This window comes from Loxodonta africana, chromosome 3, assembly GCF_030014295.1.
Source record: "Loxodonta africana isolate mLoxAfr1 chromosome 3, mLoxAfr1.hap2, whole genome shotgun sequence".
In the NCBI taxonomy this organism is placed as follows: domain Eukaryota; kingdom Metazoa; phylum Chordata; class Mammalia; order Proboscidea; family Elephantidae; genus Loxodonta; species Loxodonta africana.
In genome coordinates this window covers 2,819,359-2,836,184 of record NC_087344.1, presented here as the reverse complement: position 1 = coordinate 2,836,184, position 16,826 = coordinate 2,819,359, and the positions used below count along the sequence as shown (strand labels likewise).

Below are 16,826 nucleotides of genomic sequence, written 5' to 3'. Positions count from 1 at the left end.
TGGGACTAATATCTCTCGCCCCCTCAGGGTGATGAGTTGGACCCCCGACAACAGTGTGCTAGAACCCTGCTAGTTGTTGCCAATAGTTGGTTAGGGAAGCAAAAGCAAAGTCCACAGGCAGGGGTATGTCCATCATCCAAGGGGTGGCTTTGGACACGTGGCTTGCATGGGTGGCCATAACTGCCCTACAACTGGGTGAGGCGCTGCACCTGAGGGTGGCTGTACATAGCTGCTAGTATTTACACCACCTTCCCACATGTTCCCAGCAATTGGCAAACTGTAACGGCCCAGCACAGATACCAGTGCACATCATGGTGGTTTTGCCCCTTGTCCCTGTTCTTGCCCCAGGCCACCACTATAGATGTGGTGTAGCAGGTAAAGGTGATAGCCAGACACACTACAGCTGCACTTAACAACACTAGGTGGGCTAACACCCTTCTGCATGTGGAGGCTCAACAAATACGGAAGGTCATCCTTCAGAGTAGGATGGCCCTTGACATCCTGACTGCCACCTAGGGTTGCACCTGTGCTATGATGAAAACTGAATGTTGCACATATACCCCTTGATGCCTCTAAAAATGCGTCTTTGGCTCTGTAGGACTTGCAGCAACACCACACTTCTATCAAACATGACGCTGCTGACCCTGTCTCCAGCTGGCTGCAATCCCTCCCGTCCGCCTGGCGCACAGGCTTCTGGGTAACATTGGGACTCTCACTACTATGTCTTTTCCTGTGTTGCTGGTTATACTGAGAATGTGGTCTGGCTTTGCAAAGCTCCTCTGCATACCAAGTCCGAGGGCTATTGCGGAAGAGGGGGCGGTAAGATTGTAAGGACAATAGGAGGGTATGCAGGGGTGGACTGTGGGGTAATGCTGGAAGAGATCCATGTTTGTGCCTATTCCAAAGAAAGGTTATCCAACAGAAAGCAGAAATTACCAATTTTATTAATTTCACACAGATATAAAAGCTGGCTGAAGATCATTTGAAAGGGGTTGCAGCAATACATTTTCCACGAATTGCCAGAAATCCAAGCGAGATTCAGAGGAGGACGTGAAACAAGGGGTATCATTGCTCATGTCACATTTATCTTGCCTGAAAGCAGGGAATACCATAAAGATGTTTACCTGTGTTTTATTGACTATGCAAAGCTATTAGGCTGGGTGCATCATAACAAATAATGGATAAGATTGCAAAATATGGGAATTCCAGAGCACTTAATTGTGCTCAGGTGGAACCTACACATAGGCCACAAGGCAGCTGTTCTAAAAGAGTAAGGAGGATACTGTGTGGTTTTAAGTCAGGAAAAGTATGTGTCAGGGTTGTATCCTTTCCCCATACTTATTCAATCTGTATGATGAGCAAATAATCAGAGACCTTGGACTATATGAAGAACACGGCATCACCTGTGATAAACAGGAGCCACAACCTTGCTTGTTGAAAGTGAAGAGGATTTGAAACACTTACTGATGAAGATCAAAGACTTCTGCCTTCAGTATGGATTATACCCTGATGTAACAAAAACAAAAATATTGACAATAGATAAGCAACATCATGGTAAAAAAAAAAAAAAATTGTAGTTGTCAAGTAGTTCATTTTACTGAATCTACTATCAATGCCCATGGAAACAGCATTCAAGAAATCAAACTATCCATTGAATTGGGCAAATCTGTGGCAAAAGATCTCTTTAAAGTGTTTTAAAAAAATGTGACTTTAAGGACCAAAGTGCACCTGACCCAAGCCACAGTGTTTTCAATTACCTCATATGCATGCAAAAGCTGAGGAATAAATAAAGACGACTGAGGAAGAATTGGTATCTTTGAATAATGGTGTTGGAAGAATATTGACTATCATGGACTGCCAGAAGAACAAACAAATCTGTCTTGGAAGAAGTACAGCCAAAATGCCCTACAGAAGCAAGGATGGCAAGATTTCGTCTCACATACTTTGGACGTTTAATCAGGAGGAACCAGTCTATGAAGAAAGACATCATGCTTGGTAAAGAAGAGGGTCAGTGAAAAACACTGGATTGACACAGTGTCTACAACAAAGGGCTCAGGCATAACCACTGTGAGGAAGGCAGAAGACTGGGCCATGTTTTGTTCTGTTGTACATAGGGTCATTATGAGTTGGAGCTGACTCGACGGCACCTAACATGGGCAAAATATTGAATGATCAAAGAAGTATCAAAAAAAGATGGAAAGAATATACAGAGTCACCATACCAAAAAGAATTGGTCAATGTTCACTGATTTCAGGAGGTAGCACATCATCAAGAACCAACAGTACCCATCTTAGAAATCAAGTGCTACACTAAGAGAAATACCCAAAGTGGATGGCTTTAACAAAGCTCGATTTATTCTCTCACAGTTTAGGAGGGGTGTACCTCTAAATCCAAGGTGCCAGTTCTAAGGCAAGGCTTTCTTTGTCAGCTGTGGGGGAAGGTCCTTGTTGTTCATCTTCCCCTGGCCTAAGAGCTTCTCAGCGCAGGGGCCCGTAGTCAAAAGGATGCACTGTGCTTCCCACTCATCTTCTTGGTGGTAGAAGGTTCCTCTCTTCTCTGCTTGATTCTCTTTTTTATATCTCAAAAGAGATTGACTCAAGATACAACCTAATCCTGTAGATTGAATCCTGCCTCATTAAGGTAACTGCCTCGAATTCACCTCATTAAGATCACAGAGGTTAGGATTTACAACACATAGGATAATCTCATTAGATGACAAAATGGTGGAAAGCCACACAATACTGGCAATCATGGTCTAGACAAGGTGATGCACATTTTGGGGGACAGAAGTCAATCCTAACATTCCACACTTTGTCCCCCTAAAATTCATGTCCTTGCCACATGTGAAACACATTCACCCCATCATATCATCCCAAAAGACTGACATCAACACCAAGTGCAAATTCCATCCAGGGGCACAACTCCTCTTCATCTGTGAAATCTAGAATACAAGTTATCGGCTACAAAGCACAATGGTCTAACAGGCCCAAGGTGGGGACTTGCATTACAAATGTGAGAAACGGGAGGGAAAGAAGGGGTAACAGGCACCAAGGAAGTCAGCAGAACACATTACATTAACTCTCAAGGCTTGAAAATAATAATCTATTCGCTAAGACTACTTAGGCAATAGCCCTGCATTCCAGACTCTGGCTGGTCGCACTCTCTGAAACCTGGGTGGAGGTCCCTTGGCCCTCGACTTCAGCTTCACCTTCCAGACCCACTGAAATGGCTACTCTACTCTCTTGGTTTTGGGCTGTCCCATTCTCCTAGTCTATCTGAATGGCAACCCCACTTCCTTGGCCGTGGCAGACCCCGTTCTTCTGCCCCTTGGACATGGGAGTCCTGTCCCTCAACTTTGGGCAGCAGAACCAGCCCCATTCCCCTGGCACTTGTGAAAGGAAGCCCCACACTCCTGAACTGAGTTGGTGACGATCTGACTCTTTGAAATCTAGGAGGTGATGCCCCATCCTTTGGGACCAAGCAGGCTGTTGTTCAACTCTTTGATAAACCAGAGGTTGTGGCCATACTCTGAATTGAGGCAGGTCTCCTTCCTGTGGTCCTTGTGCCTCGGGTTCTGCTTCCTGTTTGCTTGGTTTCTTGGCCCTACAGGGCTCTTTGCCAACTCTTTAGCTGTAATGATAAGTGCCTGGAAGCACCACACTCTGTCGGTAAACCTTTGCTGGAAGGAACTCAGCTCTTTCTCCGTAGGTCCGCAAGCCTAGCTCCATCGATAAGTGCTGTTAGGCCCCCCACTCCACCAGGACGCCTCCTGCCAGAAGGCACTCAGCTCTCTGATTTCATGGATTAGCTCCTGTGCTCTCACACAGGTCTCCTGGTTCTGCTGCTGCCATTGCTCTGTTGCTGCATCTAGATGTCTCCGCAGTCTCCGGTGTTACCACTCTCCTCACTTCCTTTTGACACCTCACTAGAATTGTTTTTGATGTCCACAATCCCACCAACAGACTCTTAAAGGTAATCTAGGCTTTTTCTACTGTTGTTGTTAGGTGTTCTTTAGTCGGTTCCGACTCAAAGTGACTCTACGTCCAGCAGAATGAAACACTACCCAGTGGGCACCATTCTCACAATCGTTGCTATGTTTGTTCGAACAAATCTGTCTTAGAAGTACACCAGAATGCTCCTTAGAAGCAAGGATGGCGAGACTGCATCTTACATACTTTGGACATGTTGTCAGGAGGGATCAGTCCTTGGAGAAGGACATCATGCTTGGCAGAGTACAGGGTCAGCGGAAAAGAGGAAGACCCTCAATGAGGTGGACTGACACAGTGGCTGCAACGATGAGCTCAAACACAACAACGACTGTAAGGATGGCACAGGACCAGGCAGTGTTTCGTTCTGTTGTGCACAGGGTCGCTACGAGTCGGAACTGACTCGACGGCACCTAACAACGACAACACTCCAGCGTACACATGAATGATTAAGAAAACAAAACAGGCGTATTATTGATGTGCAGAACGTTTTAGTGGTCTCGATAGAAGGTCAAACCAGTCACGATATTCTCTTAAACCAAAGCGTAATCCAGAGCGAGTCCCTAACTCTCCTCAATTCTATGAAGGCTGCGAGAGATGAACTGGCTGCAGAAGAAAAGTCTGACGCTAGCAGACGTTGGTTCATGAAGGAAAGCAGCTGTCTCCATTACATAAAAGTGCAAGGTGAGGAAGATCTGATGGAGGAGCTGCAGCAAGTTACCCAGAAAAGCTAGCTGAGATAATTGATGAAGGTAGGCACAGTAAACAACAGATTTTCAATAAAGGTGAAACAGTCTCATATTGGAAGAAGAGGCTATCTAGGACTTTCATAGCTAGACAGGACTCAATGCCTGGCTTCAAGGGACAAGGTGACTCTCTTGTTAGGGGCTAATACCATTGTTGACCTTAACTTGAAGGCAATGCTCATTTACCATTCCAAAAACCCTAGGGCCCTTAACAATTACACTACATCTACCCTGCCTGTGTTTTACACATGGAACAACAAAGCCTGTATGACAGCACATCTACTTACAACATGGTTTACTGAGTATTTTAAGGTCATTGTTGAGACCTACCATTTAGAAAAAGACTCTTTTGAAAATAGTACTCTCATTGACCATGCACCTGGTCACCCAAGAGCTCTGATGGAGAGGTACAAAATCAATGTTGTTTTCACACCTGCTAACACACATCCATTCTGCAGCTTGTGGATCAAGGAGTAATTCCAACGTTTACGTTTTACTAAGAAATAGATTTTGTAAGGCTATAGCTGCCATTGACAGCAATTGCTCTGTTGGATGTGGGTAAAACTAAAAACCTTTGGGAAAGAAAGCTCCATTCTAGATGCCATTTATAACAGTCCTGATTCATGGGAGGAGATCAAAATATCAACAGGAATTTGGAAGAAGTTGATTCCAACCCTCACGGATGACTTTCAGGGGTTCAAGATTTCAACAGAGGAAGTAACTGTACTTGTGGTGGAAATAGCAGAACTAAAGTTAGAAATGGAGCCTGAAGATGTGACTGAACTGCTGAAATGTCATGATAAAACTTTAACGGGTGAAAAGTAGCTTTTTACGGATAAGCAAAGAAAGTTTCTTGAGATAGAATCTATTCCTGGTGAAGATGCTGTGAACACTGCTGAAATAACAACAAAGGATTTAGAATATCATATAAACTTAGTTGTTAAAGCAGCTGCAGGGTTTTAGAGGACTGGCTCCAATTTTGAAAGAAGTTCTACTGTGGGTAAAAATGCTATCAAACAGGATCGCATTCTATAGAGAAATCTTTTGTGAAAGAAAAAGTCAACTGATGTGGCAAACTTCATTGTTGTATTATTTTAAGTGACTGCCACGGCCACCGCAAGCTTCGGGAACCACTACCCTGATCATTGAGTAGCCACTGACATTGAGGCAACAACCTATAACAGCAAAAAAGATTACAACACTGTGAAGGCTCAGATGATGGTGAGCATTTCTTAGCAATAAAGTATGTCTTCATTAAGGTATGTACATTGTTTCTTCTTAGGCTTAATGCTATTGTACAGACTACAGTATAGTGTAAACCTAATCTTTACATGCACTGGCAAACAAAAAAATTTGTGTGACTCACTCTATTGCAGTACTTTCTTTATTGCTGTGGTCTGGAACCCTCTGTATCTTTGAGGCATACCCATAGAAGGGAGGGGGGAAGTAGGTATGCATGAGACACGGGAACTCTGCATTTACATTCTGCCAAATCTCACCACATGCAGCTCTGCTTTATGCTGGTCCTTATTTCTATCCATTTTGCTGTTAAAACTGTAAGTACAGTGCTTCTTACATTCTGCATCATTTTAGCAAATTATTGGACTTGAGGGGGTAGGGGAACATCCAAATTTCAGTGAGTTGGAAGCCTGGGTGACTCCAGGAGCCCCAAAATTTTAGGTAGGTGCCTACAATCTTGGGCACATGTGGCATTCTAGAACTGTGCCCTCTCACCTGTTAGATTAGGCGTTGCTCCAGTTGATTGGAGTTAGAAGAGTTGCATTTTCAGTGGGCTGGTGTCAGAGAAGATATTTACAGTTAGTAGGCGAGGCAGACAGACACAGATAGGGACACTTTAAGTTTCCATGAGAACAGGTTGGGCACCAAAACAGAACCTTTGGCATTGCTGGGTCCTGATTTATCACTGACAAAAGACTAACAAAAAGCCACGTATTGAGCATCGTCCTGGTTGTCAGTTTATTGCTTCTGCTGTAGACACCCGGTTTTTACCTATCTGTGATAAACAAGCTGTGCTTTATATTTCTCTTCTGCCAGTTATCAGAGTATGGAGGACAATGAAGGACACTGCAGGAGGAAGGGACTAATCCAGGTGCTACCTACCATGTACTATCCTCACAAATGTGAGAATGCTTATCAGGTGAGCAGCCAACCCAAATCCCTCCTCTGAAAACAGAGGCAAAAAGAAGTGTTTTACGGCTCTAGAAGCACACTCTCCAGTTCCCAGCAGCAACGGGAATTATACACTGATGACTGAATATAAAGTGACACAGCCCCTCTGAGAAACAGACTGGGTGCTTCTTATGAAGGTAATCATACATCCACCATAACACACCAACCCCACTCACAGAGGCATAAAGGAGAAAAATGAAACTTTATGTTCACATAAACCCACTGCATCAATGTTTATAACAGATTTATTTAAAAAGTGAAAGAACTAAAAAGTGGAAATTCAAATACTCTTAACCTGATGAATATACAAACTGTGGTAGGGCTATGCAACAACATGCTACAAAGCAGTAAAAAAGAACAAACTGTCCGTAAGTTCACCTGCATGGACGAATACAAAATCCATTCACGCTAAATGACAGGGCCCAGAATCTAAAACACACATACAGCATGATGCGTACACGCATAAGTGCCACAGATTTATGACTGAGAAGTGGGAACACCAGCAATTTTTTGGATGAGAGATGGAGCTGTTTTATACTTACATTGTGCTACTAGTTATACGACTAAGGAAATTACTTCGTGTCACCTTTAGGACAATCTCTACAAGGTGATTTGTCTGTATATACACATTTTGCATAAAATGGCCGTCACGTACACAATATCTTATACCCAATGTATCACACGTTCAAGTATGAGTGCTTTACCTCTGTGGACTGAATTTTTCTGAAGAAATTCATTTAGTGCAGTACAACACTTTGACGTGTAGCCTGGCATTTATCTAAAAACTCCCTTCCCACTGGACACTGACACCATTTCTCTTGTTTCGCTATTTCCACAATATAGCACTATCATCAAAGTATAACATTATGGTGCCTAAGGATTTCCAAAAAAATGATTCTGAAAGGGCATTTGGGCCAATGGGAGGTCCAGTTTGAAGGCTTTTGCTACCTACAGCCACCATTTACCCAGCTACTTACATGAGAAGTCAAGGAGGAAGATCTCAGTTAACGGTGGGGCAGAAGAGCTCCAGGCCTCGTAGGAGGTTTGCACCCCAGGTGGAGAAACAGCCACCAGTCCAGCCCAGTTCAGCAACTACAGCCTCAACTCCTTGCCTAGTGCACTTTCCTCGAACCACAAAATTACCAAAAGTAGGACTTTCAAATACGAGTTCTGTTGTGTTGGACACATGTTCCACTGCATCTAGATCAGGTTGTAGGTCTGTGCAGGTTCACAATCTCCACATATCCTCAATGTGAGCCCTCTTCCAATGAAAATTCTCATTCTTATAATGCCATTTGACAGAGACATTTTTGTGAAATGTGGGTTAAAATTTTTTGTACAGTTTTCCCATTAGTAAAGTAAGGATCATAACAGTTGTGGAAGATTAAAAAAAGCAATGAAAAAAAGTTAAGTGCAACACTACACACGATATATAATGCAGATTTCTTAGGAAATGACTGCTTTACATACAAAGGAGGCTAAAAGAAAATACCCAAAATAATGAGTGGTGGAATAATGAGTGATTTTTGCTTTTCATTCCAAATTTGTTAAAATCCAATTTTTCTCCATCAGGAACATACTGCTTTAATATAACAGAAACAAATTACCATTTTGATACTCATCCAAAATCACACGCTACAAACGAAGATGTTCTTTGCTTCTAGTCCCAGTCTCTACAGTGTGTGAGGTATTATAGAGGTCCGAAGGAAGGACGCACACCGAAGGACCCCTTGTCATATATGCAATATATATTTCTCCTCAGTATACTTTCTCAAGTTTTCAAATGGCAGAGAGAACTGAAGATGTTCCCTCATTCCTTAGATTCGTAACGCCTCTCTCCACCGTGAGTCCTTATATGGTGAGTGAAAGAGGAGGCGTGCCTAAAGGATTTCCCACATTCCTTACATTCATAAGGTCTCTCTCCACTGTGAGTTCTTATATGTGTAGTGAGAGATGAGGACTGGCTAAATGCTTTCCCACATTCCTTACATTCATAAGGCCTGTCTCCACTGTGAATTCTTGTATGTGTAGTGAGGGCTGAAGAGCGGATAAATGCTTTCCCACATTCCTTACATTCGTAAGGTCTCTCTCCACTGTGAGTTTTTATATGCCTAGTGAGGGCTGAGCGCCAACTAAAGGCTTTCCCACATTCTTTACACTCATAAGGCCTCTCTCCTCTGTGAGTTCTTACATGTCTGGTGAGGTTTGAGATCCGACTAAATGTTTTCCCACATTCCTTACATTCATAAGGTCGCTCTCCACTGTGAGTTCTTTTATGTTGAGTGAGAGATGAGGACTGTGTAAAGGCTTTTCCACATTCCTTACATTTGTAAGGCCTCTCTCCACTGTGAGTTCTTATATGTCTACTGAAGCTTGAGAAATCACAAAAAGATTTTCCACATTTCTTACAATCGTAAGGCCACTCTCCACTGTGAGTTCTTATATGGTTGATCAGATGTGAGGACTGGCTAAAGGTTTTTCTACATTCCTTACATTCATAAAGCCGTTCTCCATTGTGAGTTCTTATATGATTGATCAGGTGTGAGGACTGGCTAAAGGCTCTGCCACATTCCTTACATTCATAAGGCCGCTCACCACTGTGAGTTCTAATATGATTCAATAGGTTTGAAGACTGCCTAAAGGCTTTTCCACAATCCTTACATCCGTAAGGCCTTTCTCCGCTGTGAGTTCTTGTATGTGTTGTGAGGGATGAGGAACAACTAAAGGCTTTCCCACATTCCTTACATTTGTAAGGTCTCTCTCCACTGTGAGTTCTTAAATGTGTAGTGAGGTGTGAAGCACAACTAAAGGCTTTCCCACATTCCTTACATTCATATGGTCTCTCTCCACTGTGAGTTCTTTTATGTTTACTGAAGGATGAGGAATAACGTAAGGCTTTCCCACATTCCTTACATTTATAAGGCCTCTCACCACTGTGAGTTCTTACATGTGTAGTTAGGTATGAGGCACAATTAAAGGCTTTCCCACAGTCCTTACATTCATAAGGCTGCGCTCCATTGTGAGTTCTTATATGGCTAGTCAGCTTTGAGGACTTACTAAATGCTTTCCCACACTCCTTACATTTGTAAGGCCTCCCTCCCCTGTAAATACTAATATGTTTACTGAGGGATGAGGTAGAAGTAAAGGTATTCACATCTTCGTTAGGATCACAGTGTTGCCTCCCACTTTCAATTTGTTTATGTTCACTGAGGGCTGAAAACTGACCAAAGGGTTTCTCAGAGTCCTTACATTCATTAGGCCTGTCTCTACTGTGAGTTTTTTCATGTGTATTGAAAGAGGAACAACTACAAGTGATCCCACATTCCTTACATTTACAAATATTCTTTACAGGAAGAGTTTTTACATGAGTGTTTAGGTAAGAGGAACGACTACAGGCCCCCTCACATTCCTTACACTGAAAGGTATCCCATCCAGGGTGAGATCTGATGTGATGTTTAAATGAAAGATGATACTTGAAAGCTTTTCCACACTCACACCATGTAGGAAGATTTTCTCTAGGAAGAGTTCTTTTGAGCCTGGTAAGACATGCAATCATGCTGAAAGGTTTTCCAGACTGATTACCTTCTTTCCCTTCCTTTTCTTTCTGTTCTTTACTTTCATGGAGGTTCTCATCTATATGCCATCTGTCAAAGAAGAACAAAATGTTGCTTAAGTCTGTTATAAAATACAGTACACAGTAAATGTGTATGTCTTCTGCTCTGCATCATCTCACGTTGAATAGGTTATATCATCTGCTAGAAGTCAATTCCATTAGTGTAATATTTTTTCTAAATAACAAAATTTTCTAATTGAACACAAGTGAAATGTTTCAAATAATATTCATATTTATGAGAATATAGTGCTGTGAAATTACATGAACACATAATTTTAAAATTAGATTTATACACACACACATAAATGTCATACATTAAGATACTCTGGTAAAGTACAGTTCATACTCATGAAATGACACTCACCTCACATGCCTCCCTTTTTTGTTACACCGCTCTTCAACGCCATGGAATTCACAAGCTTCTTCTAACATGGTGTACCAGGAATTTTCCTTCATGAATCGGATTGTTAAATGTTCATTGGACATTACTTGTCCTTTATCAACCTGTTGAGGAACTGATTCAATAATTTTAAATGTAGTTTCACAACATACAACAAAATGGTAAGGAGCTTTTATAAGGAACAGGGTACCTGTGAGAAAAGAAAGACATTGAGGCATATGCATGTTCTAGGACTTTGCAATGGTCAAAAGGGTAAGCAACTTACTGAAAAATTACTTCTTGATCGAAAGTGATGGTGTCACAAACAGGGTATAATCGGGAAAGCATAGTAGAAAGGCACTGGAAACAATGCATGTGTGGAATGGTAAGGTTAGAAGAGACATGGGGAAGATCTGTTCATGACCATACAGAGTGTGAGAGGACTTATGGAAAGGGAAACTAACAATAATAATAAGCTCAGGTATATACAGAAGTTTAACCTCCTCAAACCAATACTTTTTAAAATTGATTTATTCAAATATAAGTCCTTCCATTCAGGGTTCATCCTTCAAAGGATTCTTGCATTCCTAGTATATCCTGACACCATAGCTCTGAATAAGGAAGGACTAACTTAACTATCCTTAGATTTTTCCCTGGGAGAATGGGGTGCGGACAACATGGTGCTCATGCGGAAAGGCAGATCACGAGGGAAGACAGTGGAAAGCAAAATTTCCCAGATACTGGGCCAATATTTTGGCCTCCAGAGTCTCTATAGATGGATTGTTATGAGTTTATCTGCAGCTAAATAACAAATTTGTAATAAATACAGTAAAATTCTAATGAGGTATTAATCCACAAATCTCTGTGTCCAAAATGACCCCTGAAACCAATGTAAACATTTACAACACTTAAAGACTCTCAAGGCAGTTAAACAAATGAGAAATACAAACTCGGTTTAATATGTAGATTTCTGCATTTAGGGGAAACACACTTGAGACTGAGCTCCATGACGGCAGTGAACGTTTTGCCAGGTGTTCCAGTGTATTCCCATTCCTCAACCCAAATCTTCAAACAAGGTCCGTGAGTACAATATTTTCATTTACTCATGACAATAAGAAAACTGAAATCCTCCTTACCAATCGAGGCTAGATTTCTGAAGGTTTCCATCATCACATCTCTGTAGAGTTTTCTCTGAGCAAAATCCAGCAAAGCCCATTCTTCCTGCGTAAAGTCCACGGCCACATCCTCAAACACCACTGAATCCTAAAATATCCCACATGTTCTGGATCAGCAAGGTATTGTCTTGCACAATGTGTGTGAAAGCTCAAGCGAGATTATCAGTGCAGGGGACCAGAGAATTCACAGAAAGGTCACGTATGTTTCTGTGTTCTACTCTGGAGTTTGGCCATCAGGCTCTTCCTTCTGCCCTCTACATTTACATCCTGACTCTTGGCATCCTATATCATGGATTTAACAATATTCTAAAACACTGAACTTTTCTGCCCACAGTTTGACACTGACTAAATACCGTCTCGTTGCTCTGTATTTTTGTTCCAGAACAGCCAGAACTAAAGCAGAAGGGAGAGAAATCCTCTACAGATGAAAGACCTATTTCCACATTCAGATCATCACCTCTCTGTGGAAAAGAACAATTTTGCCACCTTCCATAAGACCCACCAGAACAAGCAACAAAACAAGAAGCAGCATGAGATATTAACATCTAGGAAACACTGAGAGACGGTTGGTTTTTCCTTGCGTTCCTCACCAGCCATGAGATGTCTACCAAAAAACTGCTAACTCAGGTCAACAGAAGGTGATGAGACCACCTGCCAAAAGGTGAAAATTCTAAGAATTATAATTTTTAAATGTTTGTTACTCATTTTTCAACACCTCGACAGCAGCACTGTCACCCTCTCTGACTCTTTCATAGAAATAGAAAAGGGGATTGAAAAGTTACCAAAGCTCAGGTGAGAGAGAGAGGACATGAAATTCAGGATCTCCACACAACTGTCAAACTTTTCATCCAATTATGAGTGACCACTCTACAGAACAAACGTATACCCAGAAACTCAAATAAACATGCTCTAAAGTATTAAGATGGCAAAAGCCCCTGCAGTGCATTAGTTTTGCACCTGGCCTTTCTAGCCATGCTCTTGTAACTCCCACCCAGGTGATTGTATGATAGGTAACTGTGATCTACACTAAAGGTACTAGCCAATTTTTCATTAAAGAGAACCAATTCAAGAGCAAAGAGAGGAGCCCGCCACCCCCAAGGAAGGAGAGACCAGCAACAGGATATCATGCAGTTGGCTTCCTGACCCAAGAGAGAGAAAGCTGAGCGCCTTTGGGTTTACAGAAGCTTCACAGACACATTCAAACACCCTTAGGTACTGAGTTACTGAGCCTGAAGGCTGGTCATCATGGTCGTGGGGATCATCTAGGTAAACTGGCATAACGTAGTGCATAAAGCAAAGGTTCTACATCCAACATTGGCGAGTAGCATCTGGGGTCTTAAGAGCTTCCGAGTGGCCAGCAAAGATATATCTACTGGTCCCATCCTATCTGAAGCAAATGGGATTGAAGAAAATTAAAGAAACAAGGCAAATATTAGTTCTAAGTACTAATGGACCACAAATATCACAGCCTTCACCAGCCTGAGCCCAAAACAACTAGACGGTGCCTGGTTGCCACTGGTCATTCCAGTAGGGATCACAATATACGGTCATGGACAGTGCCAGAGAAAAACACAGAACAAAATTCAAATTCACACACATACAAAACATCAGACTTACTGGTCTGACAAAGACTGGTGGAACCCCTGAGACTGTGGCCCCTGTATACCCTTTCAACTTTGAACTGAAACCACTCCCAAAGTTCACCCTTCAGCGAAAGATTAGACAAGTCTATAAAACAAACAACATACATATAACACACCTCAGGAACTTGCTTCGCATTTCAATCATGTATCCAACACCAAAAGGGCAACACCTGCCTAAAAGCAATGACAAAAAGGAAGGAAGGGATAGGAAAAATGGATGGTTGGAAACAGGGAACCCAGGGTAGGGATGGGGAGAATGCTTACTCATTGTGGGGACTGCAACAAATGTCACCAAAAAAATTTGTGTATCAATTGTTAAAAGAGAAACTAATCTGCTCTGTAACCTTTCACCTTATGCACAATTGAAAAAAACAAAAACAAAAAACACAGAGGACCAAGGCCCAGAGTGGTTATGGTAATGTCCCATGGTAACAACTTGGAACTCAAATAAGGAAGGTGACCTAGGCATTCAAGGTTAGAAAATCACAAGTGTGTAGAGGAAGAGCCATGCAAAATGCTGCTTCTTAGGATTTAGACCTTCACATCTTCTGTCGCCTTTTACATCTTGTAATAAGCACAGAGCTGGGAACTCACAGCTCATTCCCCAATAAATCATATTTAGCCTCACCCCTTTATGCTAACAATTACCCAGTTCTCTGTGGTACTCACCATTTTCTGCCTCCAGCCTCTCTAAGCCAATGTCCTCTCTACAGCCCAAGAAGCAGTGAAGGTTAAGAGGAATGAGTGGAAGCAAAGCCACTAAACCGTCTGGAAGCAGATGAATAATGTTTGGCCTACACAGGCAGTCAGCAGTTCAAATGCCTATTGGTGATTTACAGATGTGTAAGATGGTAGCCCTAGGTTCCAGGCTGCTTAACAGGATCAGTTCTTCTTGAGTCACACCTGGGACCTGAAACAGAAGAAGACGTGGAGCAGGCTGGGAAACACAGTATGAGGTTATGTAGGGAGTGACAGGTTTTTGGCTTCAGCTCTTTCCCTGGGAAGGGCTTCCTCCCAGGCCAAGGCATTGCTCCACCTTGGTAGTACTTGCATTCTCCATACAGCTCTACAGGTTTCAACTGTATGGCAAGGAAATCACAAATGGAGCACTTTCCTCATGCCACAGCATGGGAGGCATCCATATCTGGCCAGGCAACAAAATTTGAACCAGATTTCCACAGTGTCGGAGGCTCAAGGTTCAGATTGTGGCTTTACCTGAGAATCTGTTTCTTCTTCATCCAGATAGACATATATACTTGATATCAACATCGGTGAACTGTCACGGACAACATATTTTTCAAGCCTGGTTAATAAATCCATCAGGGCTCCTTGATTTTTTATTATATAGAGCTAACTTTTGTAATTTTTAATTCTCAGTTCATTTACATCATTGTAAACGTTATCAATATTTTTCCTCTCAATTTCGCAATTAACATTTTTTTCCCTGTTGAGATCTTTTCTCCCCCTCTGTACAGAGAGCTAAACAGAATCCTGATTATATAAGATCTTGTTACCAAAAGTAAAATATATTCGCTTTCATTTCACATGGGATTGTTATCATGTATGTGGACATTATGAAGACTAAATGCCAATCCCAGGCAGTGATAACCTAAAGAAATAAAATCACATTTGAGAAAATATAGAGAAGAAAAATAGACTCTTCAAATAAATGGATCTGGAGTAAGTGGTTCTTAGTGCTGAAAGAAGATAACAAGACTGCTCTCATAACAGCAGCTCCTGCAAATCCCAATTCTAAATTTTACAAATATAGATTATGCTAATGACTTTGGAGTTAGCAAAGATTTCTCAAACAGGACAATCAAAACTACACATTTTTATTTTCAAATACCTGCAACTACTGCTTGATTCTTCATTATCTATATATTCACTCCTATCTTTTCCACTGTATAAAACAGCAGCCTTTTGTTCCTCTTAGCTTCAACAAATTCAATATACATGTGTTATGGTTTTTCTACATTATAACACCCGGTTTAAACTCAAACTTATTCGCTATTTATATTACAAATGCTGTACATGTTACTCATCAATTTAAGTTTCACTTTTTCATATTCAAAGTTGTGTCCTTTCCAATAGCTGCACATTTCATATTTATCCAAATAAGGGCATTTTCTAAAATTAAAAATGAGGAGCTCTCAGCAACACTGCAGCTGACCAGGACGTGCTGAAATATCTGGAACACATCCATAACGCACACCCCCCCAGACTGTCCTCAATTCCAGTATTTGCTGCTCTTACAATGGAAATGTGCCGCGTTTTTACTGCAAGGAGCCTCCAACCTATTAAGTGAGGCTATTTGGTGGCAGAAATTATGGCTGCCTCATTAGCATTTAATCCAGCACAAATCCTGTCTCTGTCTATGCTTAGGATCCCGGAGCAACACTGGGTCTATGATCTCTATTACCTGCTTGTCTTCTAGGTCAACCTCGTTCAGCCACATCAGGTGGGCCATATTGTCTCTGGCACAACTGTGGAGGAAATTTCTGCCTTAGAGCCAAGTGATTCCTGGAAACATGCCTCTTAATAAATATTTGCAGCCCGAGGTGGGGATAGCTATCGTTCCAAACGGGCGTACTAGTTCCATCCATGTTTCCTGCTACTTCATCTACGTCAAAGTCCTGTAACAATTAAACTAAAGGCCAAACCCTTGCCATGGAGTCAATCCCGACTCACAGCAAACCCATCTGGTAGGATACAACTGCCCCACACAGTTTCCAAGGGTGTAGTCTTGACAGAAGCAGATTACCCCGTCTTTCTCCTGCTCAGAGGATGGCGGGTTGAACCACCGACCTTTTGCTTAGCAGACGAGCGCTTAACCACTGCGCCACCAGAGCCCATTAACAAACTAGGGGAGGGGGAGACGCCTCCCCACAACCTCGCTTCCTTGAGAACCCCCAAGAGCTTCCCAACAGTCCTTGCCGGCGGGGACGCAGGCGGACGACGGAGCCCGGTGCGGGGCGCTCACAGGCTAACTCCCCGGGCTTGTCACCCCGCATTCCTCACAGACTCCCGGCGACGCGGACACCCCTGGTCTCCGCCCACGCACGGCCTCACCTATTAACGCCCCGACACACCT

The 16,826-nt window shown here is 42.4% G+C and overlaps 2 protein-coding genes across 11 annotated transcripts in view; both read right to left on the bottom strand.

The window, feature by feature from the left end:
- Positions 1-16,826, bottom strand: part of LOC104847125 (zinc finger protein OZF-like) — a 181,325-nt gene that overhangs the window by 60,654 nt on the left and 103,845 nt on the right. The window lies entirely within an intron of this gene.
- LOC100659960 (zinc finger protein 883-like) overlaps positions 1,704-16,826 on the bottom strand; it is a 59,529-nt gene continuing 44,406 nt past the window's right edge. For 2 of the 10 annotated variants that reach the window (XM_064280177.1, XM_010601437.3), the window contains exons 2-6: positions 16,155-16,218; positions 14,402-14,642; positions 12,051-12,177; positions 10,900-11,050; positions 1,706-10,566 (exon numbers count right to left, since the gene is read on the bottom strand). In XM_064280177.1, coding sequence (XP_064136247.1) covers positions 8,733-10,566; positions 10,900-11,050; positions 12,051-12,177; positions 14,402-14,404 — 2,115 coding nt within the window. In that variant the 5' untranslated portion in view covers positions 14,405-14,642; positions 16,155-16,218 and the 3' untranslated portion in view covers positions 1,706-8,732. Of the gene's footprint in view, positions 10,567-10,899; positions 11,051-12,050; positions 12,178-13,848; positions 13,907-14,401; positions 16,818-16,826 lie in introns of those variants that run through there. The other 8 variants (XM_064280178.1, XM_010601438.3, XM_023541217.2 and 5 more) reach the window with 7 other exon arrangements.